Genomic DNA, 21,201 nt, shown 5'->3' on the forward strand with positions numbered 1-21,201 from the left:
TTTTTTTTTTTTTTTTTTTTGTTTGTTTGTGTTAGTTGAGGTTGTTTGTCTTATTTATTTGAATTGTTTTTAATAAAATAAAATGTAATTAGTAAAATATATTAACCACTCATTTTTAATATATATTTTAAAAAATTATCTTTTAAATAGTTAAAAAATTATTTTTAAGGATGGTTAGAGAATCCTAATCAAATAATTATGAAATATATATATTTCTTAAATTAACAATAAATTCGGATTTGTTCGGTTCAATCCAATTAGTTTTAGGAGAATGCATGAACCAACCCAATACATAAAAATTTCTTATATTTGAACCGAACCCAACTTATACTAATTGAGTTGGGTTGATCGGTTCCTGAATTCATCAAATTTTTTAAATACCCACATGAGCCAATATTCACATAACATTTCTAAATAATGAAACATTATAATTAAGAATATTTGATGTTTGTAACACATGTTAGTAATATATTACGAATTATGAATGTTTGATATTTGAGTTTATAAGATTTTAGTTATTAACGCGACATATACCGTAAAAAATATATTAAAAAAATAAACAACCCGATTACTCTATCTAATCCAACCCAAAATAAAATGTTGGATTGCTAATTACAACGTATATTATCAATTAAAATGTCAAATAATCGAACTCGTGTCCATTTAGTGTAAGGACCATTTTGCAAATTTTTAATATTTTTACAAAATCACACTATTTCTTTTTTCCTCCCCACAAATATCGCAAATTCCCTCCAAACCCCCACTTCCAATCCCACCAAATGCTAAATAATAATAATAATAATAAATAAATAAATAAATAAATAAATAAAACAAAAAGGAAAGAAATTATAGTCATAAAATGTGGGATTTGTGAATGGTTATTGCACAAACTCAAAGCCCAAGAAAATTAAAAAAAAAAATTAAAAAAATTAAAAAAAAAACATTTCCCAATGTCCTTAAAAAGTTGTCGGAAAGTTCGGAGAAAACGACGACGCTTTTGCCAATCATGAGCTTTCTTTTTACCTTTGCGCCCCCAATAATTGCCCTCCCCATGTCTATAAGATATTGCCTATACCCTTAATTTTAAATCTTTTGGATTTATTACACCTTTTTTTGAAATTCAAGCCATTAATATTAAGGGAATCAACGTATTCACTCATTTAATCATTAATTTCTAAGCTCGATTGAGGACTATAAAGCTTTAAAACAGGTCGAGGTCGGTCTTCGATCGAGGACTATAAAGATGAAACTACTGGGTATCGTGGTATTTCCTTATTATTTTAATTTAATTCATTAAGGTCGATTGAAGACTATAAAGCTTTAAAACAGGTCGAGGTCGGTTTTCAATCGAGGACTATAAAGATGAAACTACTGGGTATCATCTTTTAGTAAGCAATATGAATCCTGATAGTTATCTAAGAAGATCATTCAATTTTACTAGACTGTACCTCAAATCTCCTTATTCAACATCACTAACGTTATTCCTCTAATAACATAACGGTGACAACAACTCCAACAATTATGGATGGCACAGGTGACAATAACAACAACTTGGACAGTTGTGTGAATATATATGTAACAGCTCAAGTTCACCACTAGCAGATATTGTCCTCTTGCGGCCTCCTTATTAAACATCACTAACGTTATTCCTGTGACAACGACTCCAACAATCATGGATGGCACAGGTGGCGATAACAGCAACTTGAACAGTTGTGGGAACATATATGTAACAGCCCAAGTCCACCATTAGCAGATATTATCCTCTTTGGGTCTTCTTATTCATCACTAACGTTGTTCCTGTGACAACAACTCCAACAATCATGGATGGCACAGGCGGCGATAACAGCAACTTGAACAGTTGTGGGAACATATATGTAACAGCCCAAGTCCACCACTAGCAGATATTGTCCTCTTTGAGCCTCCTTATTAAACATCACTAACATTGTTCCTGTGACAACAACTCCAACAATCATGGATGGCACAAGCGGCGATAACAGCAACTTGGACAGTTGTGGGAGTATATATGTAACAGCCCAAGTCCACCACTAGCAGATATTATCCTCTTTGGGTCTCCTTATTCATCACTAACGTTGTTCCTGTGACAACAACTCCAACAATCATGGATGGCACAGGCGGCGATAACAGCAACTTGAACAGTTGTGGGAACATATATGTAACAGCCCAAGTCCACCACTAGCAGATATTGTCCTCTTTGAGCCTCCTTATTAAACATCACTAACATTGTTCCTGTGACAACAACTCCAACAATCATGGATGGCACAAGCGGCGATAACAGCAACTTGGACAGTTGTGGGAGTATATATGTAACAGCCCAAGTCCACCACTAGCAGATATTATCCTCTTTGGGTCTCCTTATTCATCACTAACGTTGTTCCTGTGACAACAACTCCAACAATCATGGATGGCACAGGCGGCGATAACAGCAACTTGAACAGTTGTGGGAACATATATGTAACAGCCCAAGTCCACCACTAGCAGATATTGTCCTCTTTGAGCCTCCTTATTAAACATCACTAACATTGTTCCTGTGACAACAACTCCAACAATCATGGATGGCACAAGCGGCGATAACAGCAACTTGGACAGTTGTGGGAGTATATATGTAACAGCCCAAGTCCACCACTAGCAGATATTATTCTCTTTGGGTCTCCTTATTCATCACTAACGTTGTTCCTGTGACAACAACTCCAACAATCATGGATGGCACAGGCTATGACAACAGCAACTTAGATAGTCGTGGGAACGTAAAGGTGGCTAGTGGCATGGCGACACGTGCTATAAGGATATTTTAACGAAAAAAAATTAAAAGAAATAATTTTATTGTCAATTATTTAGGTTGAAAAGTTTGGAAGAGAAACCCCACATGGCACTTAAGTTAGTGAATGTAATTATGATATGATATACTCTTCTTATCCCAATAAGATTTTCTCCTAATATTATAATTTAGTCCTTTTGGTTTATTCTAATTCTCTAAGTCCCCACCGCCGTCTCCAATTTTAAATTAAACCCCAATTCTAGGCTACAAAATGGAATTCTGAAACTTCCTTCATGCATTGCTTTTCTAATTTTCCATTATTATTCTTCTTGCTTTCTCCCCAAGACTTTCCCTTATTTACACTAATTGCCCACAATTAACGTGTTTTATTTTTTTGGCAAGTTCTCTAATTCTTGCCATTTCAATTACAAAATTCCTAAAATGGGTTGAAGTTTAAAGATAATTAAAAAAATAATAATAATAATTTTTTAATTTTGAGTTAGATTTTAAACTTATTTTAAAAAATAAATAATTCATTCTCGCTTCAGTCCCATTTGAACCCTTTCAGCAACGAAAACCCTTCATGGGTTCTGTCCCGCTCTTCCCTTCTCCTAAAATCCACTCCGAGTTGGGTCGGTAGAGCTAGGAGTCCAACTTCTCGAGCAGTCGAGATATTGAACAACGAACATTCATCTGAGATAGACATGGTACGTATTATTGGTGGTTGTGAACTAATTTTTTTTATTTAAAATTGGTTTGTAAAATTCAAAGGTAAGAATAATTTGAAGGGTGAAAAGAAGAGTGGTTAAAAGGTGTAATTAAAGTAATAATAAATAATAATATGGGGAAGAAAAATGGCAATTTATTTATAAATGATAATAAATAATTAGGACCGACTCTTTTTTGGTACCCATCGGCGGACGTTGACAGGTAAATATATTTAATAATTAAAGTAATAATATATTAAGTTTTGTTTTTATAGGTTTTAATATATTTAATATTTTTAAAAAATTAATAAATATATGGAATATAAATTTAAATTTGTATCTAAATTTGAAATTTACAAAAATTATTGATTTTTTTTTAATTTTTTTTAATAAAACTTCAAAAAATTTCTAAGAGTAACATAAAAAAATAATAATAATTTATAAAATATCGATAAATAGTTTTTACCTATATATTTACGGTAAAAAAAAATTAAAACTTTTTTAAATAAAAGTGAGAGGTTAAAATATATTATTAACGGTAAAACTATTTTAAAATTTTTAATTTTTATAGATTTTTTTTTTTTGACGGTAAGGGTATTATTGAAAATTTTAAAAGTTGATATTTTTTTTTATTAATTTAGCCTAAATTAATAATAAAATTAAATATCTAAATTATGTTATGATATAATTTCGAATTACTTTTAAAATTGGGAATTAAATTAAAAAATTAACAAATTAATAATAATTGTTTTATTATAAATTTTGGAAAAAAAAATTGTGTCTGGAATATATTCCTTTTCATTTCAACGTCTAACTACTAGGTTGAAAATATATATGTTTTAATTTAATTAGCATAATATGAATTTAATTAATTTATAATAAAAGTATTTTTTTTTTCCAAATATATTAATTTCTGTCGGCTGACATCAATTCAACATAATTTTGGGCAAATTAAATTTCTTTTTCGATTTGACACTCACAAAATCTGCCCAAGCCCCAACCATTTTTTTAACACCACAATATTTATTATTTATTTTTATATATATATATATATATATAATAAGTATTATTTTTTAAAAATTAAATTGATAAAAATATCGTTAAATTTTCAAGAGTCTAAAAAAATGTTCTTTAAACTTTAAAAAAAAATTAAAAAAATACAATTTTCATTAATTTTTTATAAAAATAATTAATATTTTGTTTCATAAATATATTTTTTTAAATGTTTAAAAAATGCACTTAAAACTTTAAAAGTTGTTTAGAAAATATAAAAATGTTTAAAAAATATTAAGAAACTTTTAAAATATGTTTAAAATTTTAAAAATTAAAAAATAATTTCCAAAAATATTAATTAACTTCTAAGAGCAATATTATAAACAAAGATAAAAAAAAATATTAAATTTTTTTTTATATAAAGATAAATAATAGTAATCTTGCGTTTAAAATTTCATGAATATTTTTTAAACATAGTACTATATATATAAATATATATTAAGTTTGAGCGTATTTTTTAAATAAAATATTAACTATTTTTCTCCGGGAAATATATATTTTTTTAGATTTTTTATAAAATGTTTGAAAATTAATATTTTATTTAGAGAAATAAATTGACAAGTATTTTTATTTTTATTTAAAAAAAAAAAAAAAAAAAAAAAAAAAAAAAAAANAGCGAAGAATATTAGTTGGAGAGCGAAAGGAGAGCGACGATGTCCCAAACAATTTGGTCTGACATGTTTGAATATTTACAACAAACAAACAGAAAGAGGTGTCAAAAAAACAACCTTTTCCGCTTTCAAATTCATCCGAAAGGGAAGAAATTAAAAAGGAAATGCCAAAATTTTGCTGCAAAATTCCCTGATTTTCATATCCCATATTTCTCATTATTACAATTCCGAGAAAAAAGGAGCATTTAATCCCAACCTGTTTTTTTCCTTCTTCTTCTTCCTCCCCTGTCTCTCTGTCTCTGTCTCTGTCTCTGTCTGTTACTGATTTTTCTGTTCACTTGTCGGAATCCCAAATTCTCCCGCCGATGTGCAGCTTCTGTTCGGCGATGAACCTCTCCACCTTCCGATTGAAGTCGTCGATGTCCATTTCCTCCACCGAATCCGTTAATTTTGTCGATTCTCTGCTTTCTTCCCGGCGAATCTCTGTCTTCGATCGCCGGAGTTTCCCTCTTTCTCGATTCTCTTCGAATCTCTCCGATTCTGTTCTCCGGAATTGCCTTGTCTCTGGGATGATCAAATGCAGGACAGGCGATCCCGGTGTCGGCGCTGTCGTCGTCGTTGGATCGATTGAATCTTTGCTCACCGCCGATTTTTCTGTGTTCTTCTCGGCGACGGAATCGTCAACCGGAGCCGGCAAATTCTCCAGCGCCGTCGCCGTGTTTTTCTCGTCAACGACCAATTTATCGTCGACGGAGTCGTCTTTCGAAGCGATCAGACTCTCCGGCGAATTGTCGGCGGTTACGTGAGAAGACCGAGCGTCGAGGGTGGATTCGGCGTCGGTTCGGTTCGAACCGGAATTGTTGTCGGTTAAATGGGAGAGAGAGTAAACGACGAAGAGCATGGCGTGGAAAACGATGAAGACGAAGGTGTGACTGTTGAGGACGACGAGGATTCGCCGGAAAAAATGGCGGAAGAATGGTCCGGCGAGAGAAAACAAGCTGGAGCGGTGGAAAACGAGAAATAAGAACATAATAAACTCGAATAACCACTTGAGCTTACGGCGGCGGCCGGAATTCGCCATGGAAATGGCCTTGACGGAGTCGAATCCATTGAGAACCATTGTTTAAAGATCGGTGAATTACAGAGAAATGGGAGACACTGAGATGCGCATGAATTTGGGCCCTTTATATAGAAAGGGGGAATTTAATTAATTATTAAGTAAAAGTGATTAATTAAGTAGCTTAGTTTAATTTAATTTAATTTAATTTAATTTAATTTAATTTAATTTAATTTAATTTAATTTGGGTTAGGGAGACTGATTTAAAGGGATTCGTTGGGGCAGAGCCACATGGGCCGTGAGTAAGCCGACCACCGTGAGTGGTTCCAGGTGGGCCTTGACCGCCGCTCGTGCGTTGCCTGGACATGGGTCCGATGGCGTCACGCCACTCTTCTAATCAAACCAAACCCCTTTATTTTTATTTTTGGGTTGAGTTGAGCTGGATCGAATACTTTTATTTATATATATATTATTTATTTTTTTTTAGCAATGCTACGAGAAGTGTATATGGTCGTAGCCAACGATGCAACGAATGAAGCCATTAATAATGAGCTAGCGACGGTCGTGGCTCGTGAGAGGGAGAGAGAGATTCAGCAACAATTTTTTTATTTTTTTTTATCTAACCCTACTCAAATCTCGAACATTTATGTTGGATTTGACGTTTCTTTTTTGTCTCGTATCTCTACTATTAGGTCTTTGAATGACTTATCTTTAAATTTTAAATGTTGGATCCGGTAATCTTTGCAGTTTAGAAAGTTTCTATCCATTTCTAAAATTTATTTATTTTTTGTCTAGTAAATATTTAAAATTCAAAAAATATTTAATAATCCGTTATATCACTATTATTTAATATATTTTTAAATTAAAAATTATATATATATATATATATATATATATATATAATTTTAACAACTAATTAATCTGAGTATTTTTAAATATATAAATTAGTTATATTTAGAGTTATGTAACTAAAAAACTAGTATGCATATTTTAAATTTAATTTACTATAAATATAAATATAAAATAATTTTATGTGTTTAATATGAAATTTAACTAAGAAAAATCATATAATTTAAGGGCATGATTGTAATTTTGAGTATATTTAAATCATTTTATATTATAAATCATATTAATTATGAAAACTTTTTTTTGTTTTTTTTTTTGTAAGATATTAATAAATCATTAATAAAAAAATTTTAATTAATTGCCTACTAACTAAAAGACAAAATGCATTTAAAGCACAAGGCAAAATAGTGGGGCCCACCATACACCTAGATTTCCCACTTTCATTTCGCTCCAACCAATAGAAAATAGCATTGAAAATAAATAAAAATCATTTTATTGCTATTTTTTTTATTTTAAAATCATTTTATTTTAATTATAACATTAAATTGAAGATTATAAATTAATTTATTGCTTTTATCTACAAATTTTAATTAATAATGATTAAAATGATAATATTTTCGAGACAATACTCTGCTGTCGAGTTATCTCTTTTCTATGGTAACCGTTCGTTTCTAATAATATTTTAAAATATTTAAATTGACGATTTTAATGTTATATAATGAGTGCCCTAGTCTTGGTCCCTGTAGCGTAACGGGACCATGCTTAAACTCTAGAAACTTGGACAGATTTTTTACATGATGATTGTCGTTCTATGGGTTACCTTTGTCATATACTCTCCGATATGTTATTTGATCGACCAAGAGACTAAAACAGAGGTTCTTACGTGGACTCATTAAGAATTCTTATGATCTCCAAGAAAAAACACGCTTAGTATAAGTCGTGATTTTTATTTTTTTTTAATTGTTTCTTAGCTATCATATCATTGGGATTACTCTCATTCCGATGTGTATCGGTTTATTCATGTACCTCTTTTTTAGTCTGAAGAATTTTTATTTTAATAATTATTTTAAAATATTTATTATAGATATAAATTAATATTGTAGTTTTAAAAATAATAAAAACATAAAACGTGAACGGAACAAAAATAATATTTGAATTAATAAAAGTTTTTTTTAAATGGTGACGTGGCGACGATTGTGGGAAAAAAAATGAAAGGGTGGAGCCCACTTGTCCAAACAACCCCAACGCAAATGGCGAAGTGCCACGTAGGACTTTCATTACCACAACTTCCATTTCCGCCGTTTCCCCACCCGAGGTTTCCCCTTTTTCTTTAAATTAAAAATTTTATTTTTATAATTTTGTCGTCATAAATATACCTTTAATTTAACAAATTTGAGTGAATTATTGAATAAAATTTATAGATATCTTGAGGACTAAGTTATGTTATTTTAATTTAAATTTTAAAATTAATACTAATTTCATTTTTATAAATTTTTAGAGATTTTTGTAGTCTTAATCATATAAACATTTATTTATATTTAATTATCTACATTATATCTTAATTATGTGATAGTTTGAGTGGAAATAGGAGTATAAATAAATTAACTGTTTTTTTTAATAGATAAGACCCATTTTAAATTTAATCGATCAGATTAAAAATTTTAAAATCATTTTTTTTTTAATTTTTTTAATTTTAATTATTTTTTCTTTAAATCTTGTTTTGATTTGGGATGCTTTTATCTTTCCTTTATCTTTCTGTTTTATTCTCTCTCCCTTGTGGANTTAATTCTCTCTCTCTCTCTCTCATCATTTATGCTTCATATAAATAATAGTTTTTATTTTTATTTTTTGCAATTAATTTTAAATTTAATTTTAGCATTTTTAAAAATGATTAATTTTATAATACTTAGAATTGTAACATGCCAACCTATTTAATAAAATTACAAACATGTTAAAAGACATGTTTAAAGGCTTACTAAAAATACAATTGAAAATTTAAAAGTTTACAAATAAACAATAGACACGAACACAACCTAAAAGTTGAGGGGACGAAACTTTTTAACTTTTTTAATTAATTTTCTATGTTATTCTTTAATGGGTATAAGATTTTCACCTAATTGTTAATGATAATCATACACGAGTTGAATCAACATAGTCACAACACGATATCTCATCGATATCTAAGTTGGTTGAATGGAAGAATTTATTGAATTATATCTTTTGCTCATATCAAATCCCTCACGACACTTTAGCTTGAATACAACAATATCCGCCTGTCTAAAGTAAAGTCAATTCAACCCATGTGCTATGTTAATATGAACACGACCGAGTAGACTACATGCTACCAAACAACTTAGAAGTCTTATGTTCGAAGTCCTCGTATTAATTTAGATGTTTTTGGACATGATTTGATGGTAGAGTGGTTGAGGTAAAAACTAAGACAAATGGGTTTGTTGAATGTGAACAGAATCCCATCTTAAGGTAAACGTCAACACCTAGTCAATGTATTTAAGGCTATGATTATTATTTTAGTAATAAAGTGAGCTCCAATCCAAAACTAATGATATTATATGTCATTGCATTGCATTCCACATGAAAGATTTATGTAACGCTCTAGCTTATCTTATGTTGAAAAAATGAAGCATTTCAATGCTATAGACATAAAGATGTTACATTCATGAATTCTTTTTCTACCATTCAATCTCCCTAGAATGATCGTGCAGGTTCGAAATCGACTAAAACCAGAGAATGATCCTGTCCTATAAGGTAGTACCAATAGCAACGAGATGCAACTTAAGCAGCAGATGAAAGGAAAACTAGGAAACTAGAAGGCGGAAAACTTAGCTGCTACTATGGCATGGCAGAGCTGGCTGCTACAAATTTACATGTTAGTCGCGCTCGGCATCTTCAAGCTCTTCGTCCTCTGGTACTCCGCGAAGGTAAAGAACATTATTACACCTGCCAGGAAAAAGCACGAATATTGCCCATGTTTGATGTTAGAAACTTGGAACTTGCAGAAGAATTTATCAGTAGGCACCAAAGTGTCAAACTTGAAAGACAACGACAGCGGCCATATCCTTACTAGACCTCGAAAAATAAACGCGTGTACACAACTTTTTATTCTTCAAGTCAATACCGACTAAAATGAAATTTATAGTAAGAGGAAAATCCATCGACTTTAAAAATCACGAGGGTTCAAGTCCCTCTACCCCAAAAACCCTAAAAAGGCTCGTTGGCCTCTTCAATTACCTATCATTTCATTATCGATTCACAATTCGTCATGTTTCTCCTTCATTCGACTCTTTCACAAGCCTATTTGAGCGGAAATTGGATTTCGTCTTCTCCAAGAAACGTGCCATTTTGGTTGTATCTGTGTTTTTCCTAACATTTGTGCTTGAGCATATATATTATGGACAGTACACATGCATTACTAACTACACATAAGCATTGATGCACTTGATATTGCAATTTGCCAACACTGAAAGAAGGTTACCTGATCAATATTTCTCCGAGACTCCCAGTACATTGCCCATCAATATATTCCTCGGTATTGGCAAGCTGCATTTAAAAAGTTGTATACAGGAATCAGCCACTGAAAGAGACTATGGGCTTACTTGAGAAATCAGTTCATAAGTAGTTTTCTGTTTTTAAAAACAAAAATTCAGAGAAGAATTAGTTTTCCTTTCGTATCATTTAATTTGTTGTTCTTCCTTTCAGAATCTAACAGTTGCAAATCAATTTCAATGATTAACACTGCCGAATTACTCCATCGCATTTCGTATAAACAATTATAAAAACAAAATGGATAGTTTCGTTTCCAAACTACATAATCAGAAAATGACAAACAGAACAAATCAAGTTTAAATTCAAATATGAAGGACTTTGAATCAGTCAGTGGTAAGTTTGAATGGTTCAATTAAATGGACGATTGCAATAAGTAGAAACAACAAAGAGATGATCAAAATCTTCTTAAAAAATGACTGAATTTATTCCAATGCAAGTAGAAACAAACCTGCAAGTTCATGTACGAGTCTACAGAGACCAGAAAGCCTGAAATGGAAACGAAACTCAGTATAAACTCCAGTAGGCAAGAAAAATAAGAAAAACAAGCAGCAGGGAGAAGCAAACCTTTGTACTCCATCCCCCACTTCAGTTTCACAACAACAGTCTTTCCAGTCAAATTGTTCAAGAACGGTTTCGGGTTAACTGGAATACTCTACAATGCCCAAACAATCATGTAAAGAATTCAGCAGGATTTACAAATCAAAGCAAAATCAGGGGAAAATCTTAAACAACAAAGAATCTCTGGAGCTATCTGATTCTACATAACGATAAATTAACACTTGATCCATAGTTAAAAACAACAATAATGCGTAAACACTAGCTCAAAAAGCGATGAAAACGAAAAATCTTGCTTACCATGGTTCCGAATGATCTAAAAGTGCTTCTCTGGGATCAACGGAGGCTCAAAAGAACGGGGAGACGAAGAAAATGGCGCTCTTTCTTTCTAGGGTTTGTTTCCCTCCCCTTTTCCCTTTCGTTGAGTCTTTGGGAATTTTCGGCGGCAGAGGGAATTGGGTATTATGGGCCGGGTAATGGACTACATGGGCCCATAACTTGAAGCCCATGGGCTTTTAGAGTGAGTCCTCTTAACCCAATATTCCTATATTTATATTACAAAATTCAAGTTTTGGCAAAATAAATAATTAATTAAGTAATTTTTATTGAAATTAGTGTGTCGATAGAGATTGTTATGTCGTTTTCAAAATTATATATATATATATATACATACATACATACATACATACATACGGCCGATTGGGTCTGCTCCTATCCGAACCAACTCGAGAACTTTGAACCGCTGGCATGTTTTGGACGGTAGAACGGGGAGAGGTGGAGTCTGTCCATTCTCTCTCCGGGCACGAGCAGGAACATCAAAATGAAAGACTGAAGACATGTACATGACACGGAACGAGATATTAAAAAATACATGATATGATTTGATAGGTTGCATGCAAAAAGAGTTTATCGAACGCATAACAATCCATTCTTACGTGTAGCGTGTGGGGCCATGTCGCCCGAGCGACCATAGTACGGCCGCTCATCATATACATATATATATATATATATATTATCTTTTCGTTTGAGTTAAGTTAAATTTTTTAAAAACTAAAAATTTGGGTCGATTCGATGGTTAACATTTTGAAATGGCCAGTATCGCTCAGTTGGTAAAGCAAGGGACTCAAAATCTGTGTCACCGGTTCAAATATGCTATTGACAATAAGGATACTATGCAGGAAATGAAATGACTCGTATCACTTAGTTGGTAGAGCAGAGGACTCAAAATCTTCGTGTCACCGGTTCAAATTTGCTATTGATAATAAGGATACTGTGCAGGAAATGAAATGACTCGTATCACTTAGTTGGTAGAGCAGAGGACTCAAAATCTTCGTGTCACCGATTCAAATCTGCTACTGAAAATAACGATAATAGGTAGGAAATGGCTGGTATTGCTTCGTTGGTAGAGCAGAGAACTCAAAATCTTCGTCTCACCAATTTGCCATGAAAATAAATAAGGATAATGTGTCGGAAATGACCGGTATCGCTTAGTTGGTAGAGCAGAGGACTCAAAATCTTCGTTTCACCAATTTGCTATGAAAATAAATAAGGATAATATGTCGGAAATGGCGGATATAGCTCAGTTGATAGAGCAAGGGTCCTTAATTTTTAAAAATTTAACTAAAAATTTTAAATAAATATAATTTTCTTTAATAATTTAAAAAACAACTCGAGAATAAAATTTATAATTCTAAAAAAAAAAAAAAAAAAAAAAAAAAAAAAAANAAAAAAAAAAAAAACTTTAAAATAAAAGTGAAAAAGTAAAAAATAATAATAAGTGTAAAGTCCCAACACTCGAAAGTGAGGAAAGCCGTCGCCAAATTCTGCCTTGGAGAAGACGAAAACCCCTAAATCCTCCATTAAAACGACCTCAATCCTCTCCCTTTTCGATCGGAGAGATCGTGATTGTGGCTCTGCGAACCTCTTGAATCCGTCTTACCTTCACCAAAAATGTTTAGGAACCAGTACGATACTGACGTGACGACATGGAGCCCGGCGGGGAGGTTGTTTCAGGTCGAGTACGCGATGGAGGCTGTCAAACAAGGCTCCGCCGCCATTGGTCTCCGATCCAAGACTCATGTGGTTCTGGCTTGCGTCAATAAGGCTAATTCTGAACTATCCTCGCACCAGAAGAAGATCTTCAAAGTCGATGATCACATCGGCGTCGCCATTTCCGGGCTTACTGCTGATGGACGCGTTCTTTCCCGTTATATGAGATCTGAGTGTATCAATTATAGTTACACTTATGAATCTCCTCTTCCTGTCGGTCGTCTTGTAGTTCAACTTGCCGATAAGGCTCAGGTTTGTAAACGAAGCCCTTGTTTTGTTCACAATTTTGCTGGCGCTTTGGATTTCTTTTGCATTTTAGATATGTCAGCCGTGTGAGTATTCATGTGTTGAATTTATTTGGTTGGTGGGGGGCTTGGTACAGAAATTACGAATTAATGTAGCTGGATGGATAGTTAAAGGGGAACTTTTCATTAAGCTCTCAAAGCTAAGGAATACATTGTCGTGTTTATCTTTAGTCAGTAGATGAGGTTATGGAACATTTGGGAAATGGCACAAGGTCTCCTCTGTGTTCTCTATTTTACAGCATTTTGAAGACAGCTAAAGATTATAGGCTTTCTGTTTGCTTCTTATCTTATGTAGTTAGTATTTGTTCCACTGATTCTTGATCGCGCAGTGGTCGAAGAAAACCAGGAATTTTAGGTCTTTAATTTGTTTGATTGTTCTACTTGTTGAATTACTTTGAACCTGCCTATCGTTGCTGGTAAGTTTCTATTTTCTTTCTCAAGTATTGTTGTTTAGTAGTTTAGGTTTTAGTAGAAGCCAGGAGGCTGTGTAATTATTTAGGGTCACAATATATCTGCCTACCACTTTTTGTGGCTCTTGGATATATAAGAGATTAAAGAATGCTTTGAACTATGTATCTATCTGATTGTCATGGGGTGGATAGTTCTCAATAACTTTTCCGGTGAAGGTTTTCTTAATAGAGTCATACAAGTTGAGTACTCTTATATGCACGTATATGTCACGTGATTGATGGACTGAGTATGGAACAAGAAACGTTTGCAGCTGGATGATTGAGGGCATGGTCTCCATTATATTAGGCTCCAACATTCTGAAAGTTCTAGCATAGTATCCTGCACTGTCTTTGGTAACCTTGTATTTTGAGAATTGGGGGTTTAATTTGTTAGTATACGACGGGGCTCTGAGAGATAGCATGGGGATTAGGAATTCTCTACCTTCAATTTCAAGGAAAAGAAGTTAAAGTTCTTGAATTTCATTTAATCGTGTCGGTGTTGTTATTGGTTTAAATAGATCCTTTTTAAGGTTAGATTCTGCTTTGAAGTTCTGTGGTTTATCTAATTATTTTGGTTTCTCAATTCCTTTTTACTGCCATAGTTTTAGCTTTGTTGACAATTTAGGCAATAAAATGTTGGTATTCATAATGCAAGACTCATATTATAGTGTAGATGCAGAAACAATCTTGGTAACCTGAATTATTGCATTTATTCCCACTTTTCTTGTTAATAAGACTCCGTGTATTCACAACGGAAATAAAGACAATATCCTAGAGTTCAGTGATAGAGAAAATGCCATCCACAGCAAGCTAATACATGAAGACCTTCCAAACTAGGTTATGTTACAGAATGAACAACACATTATAAAGAACAAAAGGCATTCTAACAAGGGGCTGTTTAAAGAACAAAATCACTAAAGTTATGTAAAGTTACTTCCAAGGGGCTCTATCTTTTCCTTTTAGCCACCTCTGTGAGGAGCCTATCTTTAATGCATTTGCGAAGGAACACTGAAAATTGCATTATCTCCTCTTTAACCCCTATTTTTTTTCTGCCGTAAATTAGGTTCATTAGCCAATAAGGTTAAAGGGTAGAACTACTACTTTGGTGTACCCTTTTCTTTCTTTGTAGAGACAGATTTCAATTGATTTGGGCAGCTAGTTTTGATAAATCATGGTGAATTCCTTCCCACGATGATATTTTGAAGTGTTCAGGATATACCGTATATCGTTGCATGGGATGTAGTTGTTAATTGTCATTTATCTTTTGCTGGTGCCTCCTTGAATCATTTAGATGTCTGCCCCTAGGCTGTAGGTAGGATTCAGCACAACTTCAAAAGCCATGCCTTCATGCTCCCTGTATAGTGGGTTTCCTATAGTTTCCTCTATTAGAAAATTTATCCATCTTTCCTGGGATTTGCTAAAATTCTAGAGCGCTGAAACAGGACTCTAGGCTGGATACTTTGTTAAGGGTATAATTCTGAATTTTTAATATTATTTGTATTTCCAGGACTCTATGCTGGTTATTTTCACAGGAGAAACTAGTTTTGAGGTTTAGAAATATTTGCTTTCTCTAACAATGTTGGCCACTGATTGCAGGTCTGCACCCAGCGCTCGTGGAAACGTCCTTATGGTGTTGGTCTGCTAGTAGGTGGTCTGGATGAGTCTGGTGCTCACCTATATTACAACTGCCCCAGTGGGAATTACTTTGAATATCAAGCTTTTGCCATAGGATCCCGTTCACAGGCTGCAAAGACTTACTTGGAAAGGAGGTTTGAGAACTTCAAGAACTCTTCTAGAGACGACTTGATCAAAGATGCACTGATCGCCACCAGAGAAACCTTGCAAGGAGAAAAACTGACTTCCTCCATATGCACAATTGCCATTTTAGGAGTTGGGGAACCTTTCCATATATTGGATAGGGAAACTGTTCAGAAGTTGATCAATGAATTCGAGATCGTTAAGGAGGATGACGTCCCTGCTGCAGATCAGGATATCGAGCCAGATCAGGGTGATTCTGCTGCTGCCCCCGAACCAGCTGCAAGGACAGACCAAGGTAGTGCCCCGGAGCAAGGCGTGGCACCAATGGACATCTAACCCACATCCCGCAGACATCCCTTCCTCCTCCCCCCGCTTCCTGGGTGTTGCTGTCAGGTTTGGTGGTTTGGTTCTTTAGTGCAGACATTTTGATACTTCTCTGTTGTGGCTTAAGATTTCAATTTTACATTTATGGAAGTTGTATCAGATTGTTGAAAACATGGTATCTCAACTGATTATGTTTTTCTATTATATTATTGGGAGAAGAACGTTGAGCTGATCCACGATGTTCTTTAGAAACTTGGAATCAAGTTAGTGTTAGATTGATATTGAATTGCATGAAGGAGGAAGATCATGATGAACTGATTCTTGAGGCCCACCAGTAGCTGACTGATTTTTATGGATATGAGCCCTAGGACAGGTTTGCATGAATGGCTTACCACTTATCATTGGCGATGTGTTACTTGAATAAATACATACACACAGGTACAATATATAAGCATAAAAGCCATATGCCAGAGATTATCAAAGACTTCAAATTACTTATCCTTCCATGAAATTTGGAGGAAAGTTCAGCCATCCCAATAATGAAAGAGATGCCTGTTTAAAAGACAAAATTCATGATAATGAAAATGGATGGGACAATGATAGTGACATGAGAAAAATAATTGATCATTGAGGGATCTCTTGGACAGGAAGCCCTTTGATCTGCAAATGTTTGTGCATCCATTGCCAATTCTCTGGGGTGACCTCACCCCCGAGTGAACGGATAACAGAACCACCGCTGCACGACCCCAATTGACAGCATTTCTCCAGAGACAATCCCTTCACTAATCCGTACAAAAATCCGCTCGCAAACAGGTCGCCTGCTCCGGTGGCATCGGTCGCCTTTGATTCCCCTATTGCTGGAACTCGGACAATCTGAAAGTCCATATGCATTCAGAAACACTTTGATTTCACAGTGATCTCTTGACTTTGTATGTCGTTTTGGGCAAACTACGAATCAAAACCAGTATAGGAAAAAACAGAGGATTTGCTCGATGCCTGTCCTATTGTGCAAGAAAGTGTGCAAACATAAACAGAGGATTCGCTCGATGTTGCATCGAGAAACTTTCCTGTCCTATTGTGCAAGAAAGTGTGCAAACATTAAGGGTTCAAATATCCATGTGTAGGCTTAAGAAACTGGTTTTGATTGTTCTCATCACTTCATGAGATGAGAAGGTAATCTAATGTTTTTCAAGATCATCACATGTGACACAAAAGGTGAAAGGTGAATCTCTAACCTCTTTTCCGTGCTTAGCGATACAACCATTGGCGCCTAATGTCACGACAGCCCATTGACAGTGCTTCGCAAGAAATTCTAGAGCAACTTCAGGATCAGCATCTTTCTCACCACTGTAGAGATTAAACATAGTATCAGAAATTAAGGCCATCACCCTAGAGCTAAAGTAGCCAAGTTCGAAAGCAATGGCTATCATCACCCTATCAACTCTTTTGCTTCGTCCTCATTCGCAAAGCAAAGGTCTATATCCCCAGACTCTAGTAGCTGGAGAAGAGGCGATCTAAAATCCCGAACCATCTGGCCAAACATCGATACGTGAGACTCTTTATTGAACAAATAACAACTTCTTCTTCGAAACTAAAAGGAAGCTCATGTCGTCAAGGAATATACCTCGAAACTGGCCAAATCCAAGGATACAAAAACTTTCTCTTGTTTGGCCATCTTTACAGCCGCTTCAATAACTTCCATGTTAAATATACTATATCTCATTACAAGCCACTGCAACAAAGACATGGCAAGACAAGACAAGAATCTTTCAAGTGTGGCAATTGATTCAATAGAATGATATCAGTTGACAAGATTTGACATAACATGTAACGACCCAGATCCACCGCTAGCAGATATTGTCCTCTTTGGGCTTTCCCTTTCGGGCTTCCCCTCAAGGCTTTAAAACGCGTCTGCTAGGGGAAGGTTTCCACACCCTTATAAAGGGTGATTTGTTCTCCTCCCCAACCAATGTGGGACATCACAATCCACCCCCTTCGGGGCCCAGCGTCCTCGCTGGCACTCGTTCCTTTATCCAATCGATGTGGGACCGCCCCAAATCCACCCCCCTTTGGGGCCCAGCGTCTTTACTGGCACACCGCCTCGTGTCTACCCCCCTTCGAGGAACAGCGAGAAGGCCGGCACATCGTTCGGTGACTGGCTCTGATACCATTTGTAACGACCCAGATCCACCGCTAGCAGATATTGTCCTCTTTGGGCTTTCCCTTTCGGGCTTCCCCTCAAGGCTTTAAAACGCGTCTGCTAGGGGAAGGTTTCCACACCCTTATAAAGGGTGATTTGTTCTCCTCCCCAACCAATGTGGGACATCACAATACAGGATGATCAAAGAACATAAATATGAGAGTGAAGGCAGAAAAGGAAGTTCTTAAAATGAATAATATGTTCATGATCCATTTTCGATTCTGGCCGCTATACAAGAACATAAAGATGTGAGTATGCTAACCTTAGCTCCTTTGAAGTCATCTCTAGTCAGTTCATTTGCCTGAAAGATGCCAAAACAGATAGCCATCTAAGTTAACCTGTTTATATCCAAAACGCATATAGAATCACGCACGAACAAAGAATCACGAACTCCGAATCGAAGAGATAATATACCTGAACTTTGACTGCACTTGAGAGAGAGGGTCGCATTGTGCGATTTCCCATTGCATCGACCAGGCAAACACACTGCCGAATAATTCACAATACATTCTCAGAACTTTAAAATACATAAACACAGAATGCAAATTTGGATACCCCTCCATTAAAGGAGAAGCAGACCTGAGCTGTGGGACCTTTAATCATCCTCAATCTTGAGAGATTGACCCCATTGGAGCTCATGTTACAGACAAACAATTTTCCTTGCTGATCATCGCCATAGGCGCCAATAATTCCACAGCTGACTCCAAACCCCGCACTCAATCCTCGAATTGTGTTGGCAACACTTCCCCCCGCTATTGTCTTGAAAGAAGTCAGCACATCAGGCGAGGAAAGGATATATGATTTCACCTCCCTCAGTATATTCTCAAGCTCTTCCATTCCCACCTAAATCCATATATATATATATATATATATATATATATATATATATATATAAAACAATGAACAGAATGCATGAAAAGAAACTTAAACAGACGAAATTCAGCACAAATTACGAGTAAAACATAAAATCACAAGAACACCAACCAGCCAAACTCATAAAAGTGAAGAACAAAAACAACACCACCGCTTCGAAATCCAATTGCACAGAACACTATAAAATCAGTTCTAAAATCACACAGAATAACGATAATGATAAAACGATGCAATAATAGGGTAAAGAAACAAAAACAACACCAGAAGCAGAATCCGCTCGCACCGATCAAAGATCAATCAAAAACACAAACGAGTCAATAAAATCCTAATCTTAAAATCAAGGAATTCCAGAACAGAAGACGTAATTGAGCGATAGAAATAAAATTTAAAAAAAAAAAAAAAAAAAAAAGNCCACCGCGGTCGCCGGGAATTCGATCGAGAAGAGAGGGATCGACACGGGCAACATGGTCGATGAGGGCAGCGGGTTGAAGACCAAGAATAAGAGGGGCGGCGGGTTGAGACTCATTGGCAGTGGGAAGCAAAGGCTCGGCTCCCATTTTCGTGGATTTAAGACCCTGTTTTCTCTGCCCTTTTTGCCATTTTCATTACCATTCATTATATAGAACTCCGTGGAAGGGAATCTCTGAGCCATGGGACCAGAGACCTCTCCACAAAAGAGAGAACCCAACTCAATTATGACTCACTTTCCCCAAATTGCCCTCCCTACATCTTGGTGTTTACTCCATTCTTATTACCCTTTTTTGGAATTTTACAATTTTACATAATCTATTTCTTTCTTCCCCCATTAATTAGGCACCATATTTTATTTNGAACAGAATGCATGAAAAGAAACTTAAACAGACGAAATTCAGCACAAATTACGAGTAAAACATAAAATCACAAGAACACCAACCAGCCAAACTCATAAAAGTGAAGAACAAAAACAACACCACCGCTTCGAAATCCAATTGCACAGAACACTATAAAATCAGTTCTAAAATCACACAGAATAACGATAATGATAAAACGATGCAATAATAGGGTAAAGAAACAAAAACAACACCAGAAGCAGAATCCGCTCGCACCGATCAAAGATCAATCAAAAACACAAACGAGTCAATAAAATCCTAATCTTAAAATCAAGGAATTCCAGAACAGAAGACGTAATTGAGCGATAGAAATAAAATTTAAAAAAAAAAAAAAAAAAGTAAGCTTACAGGCATTGAGCCACCGCGGTCGCCGGGAATTCGATCGAGAAGAGAGGGATCGACACGGGCAACATGGTCGATGAGGGCAGCGGGTTGAAGACCAAGAATAAGAGGGGCGGCGGGTTGAGACTCATTGGCAGTGGGAAGCAAAGGCTCGGCTCCCATTTTCGTGGATTTAAGACCCTGTTTTCTCTGCCCTTTTTGCCATTTTCATTACCATTCATTATATAGAACTCCGTGGAAGGGAATCTCTGAGCCATGGGACCAGAGACCTCTCCACAAAAGAGAGAACCCAACTCAATTATGACTCACTTTCCCCAAATTGCCCTCCCTACATCTTGGTGTTTACTCCATTCTTATTACCCTTTTTTGGAATTTTACAATTTTACATAATCTATTTCTTTCTTCCCCCATTAATTAGGCACCATATTTTATTTTATTTTAATATAAGTTAATATTATAATATTTTTTTTTAGTTCCAATAATATATGGCGTCCACCTATTTTATTCTTTAAAAATATATATATATATTATTAAAATAGTAGTTATACGCTTAAATTGTTATCAAACATTTTTCCATCAACAAGTGGGTTAAGTCAATTCGTTCTTGCTTCGCTTGCGGTTAATCGACGTATACTCGAGCCTCTGACCCTGATTCAAGAAGAAGGTTGTAGAAAACGGGGCAGAGAGATTTCATTCGTTCTTCCGTCGCCTACGGCCAAGCGACGTATGCTCGAGCCTCTAGCCTCGATTCAAGAAGAAAGTTTTAGAAAATGGGGGTAGAGAGATTTCGTTCGTTCGTTCTTGCGTCACCTACGGCCAAGCGACGTATGCTCGAGCCTCTAGCCCCAATTCAAGAAGAAAGT

At 35.1% G+C, this 21,201-nt stretch overlaps 3 protein-coding genes across 4 annotated transcripts; 1 reads left to right on the plus strand and 2 right to left on the minus strand.

Moving 5' to 3' along the window:
- Positions 1–9,590: 9,590 nt before the first annotated feature.
- LOC111799164 (probable small nuclear ribonucleoprotein F) lies at positions 9,591–20,085 on the minus strand. 2 transcript variants are annotated; one of them, XM_023682583.1, is made up of 7 exons: positions 20,076–20,085; positions 16,277–16,282; positions 11,470–11,553; positions 11,179–11,266; positions 11,063–11,100; positions 10,544–10,608; positions 9,591–10,008 (listed from the first exon to the last, which is right to left on the minus strand). In XM_023682583.1, the coding sequence occupies exons 3-7, from the start codon at positions 11,470–11,472 to the stop codon at positions 9,939–9,941; spliced, it is 264 nt and encodes an 87-aa protein (XP_023538351.1). In that variant the 5' UTR covers positions 11,473–11,553; positions 16,277–16,282; positions 20,076–20,085; the 3' UTR covers positions 9,591–9,938. The 2 variants fall into 2 exon arrangements, with proteins under 2 accessions (XP_023538351.1, XP_023538350.1); XM_023682582.1 differs by lacking the exons at positions 16,277–16,282; positions 20,076–20,085 and having other exon boundaries at positions 11,470–11,596.
- LOC111799163 (proteasome subunit alpha type-1-B-like) lies at positions 12,961–16,288 on the plus strand. The gene is made up of 2 exons (XM_023682581.1): positions 12,961–13,470; positions 15,569–16,288. Exons 1-2 carry the CDS (start codon positions 13,120–13,122, stop codon positions 16,064–16,066), a joined length of 849 nt encoding a protein of 282 aa, XP_023538349.1. The 5' UTR covers positions 12,961–13,119; the 3' UTR covers positions 16,067–16,288.
- Positions 16,471–20,559, minus strand: LOC111799162 (uncharacterized sugar kinase slr0537-like). Its single transcript, XM_023682580.1, has 8 exons — positions 20,345–20,559; positions 18,834–19,097; positions 18,669–18,740; positions 18,517–18,555; positions 17,679–17,786; positions 17,488–17,585; positions 17,290–17,401; positions 16,471–16,927 (listed from the first exon to the last, which is right to left on the minus strand). The coding sequence occupies exons 1-8, from the start codon at positions 20,498–20,500 to the stop codon at positions 16,679–16,681; spliced, it is 1,098 nt and encodes a 365-aa protein (XP_023538348.1). The 5' UTR covers positions 20,501–20,559; the 3' UTR covers positions 16,471–16,678.
- Positions 20,560–21,201: the final 642 nt, after the last annotated feature.

This window comes from Cucurbita pepo, chromosome LG07 (genome assembly GCF_002806865.2).
Source record: "Cucurbita pepo subsp. pepo cultivar mu-cu-16 chromosome LG07, ASM280686v2, whole genome shotgun sequence".
Taxonomy (NCBI): domain Eukaryota; kingdom Viridiplantae; phylum Streptophyta; class Magnoliopsida; order Cucurbitales; family Cucurbitaceae; genus Cucurbita; species Cucurbita pepo.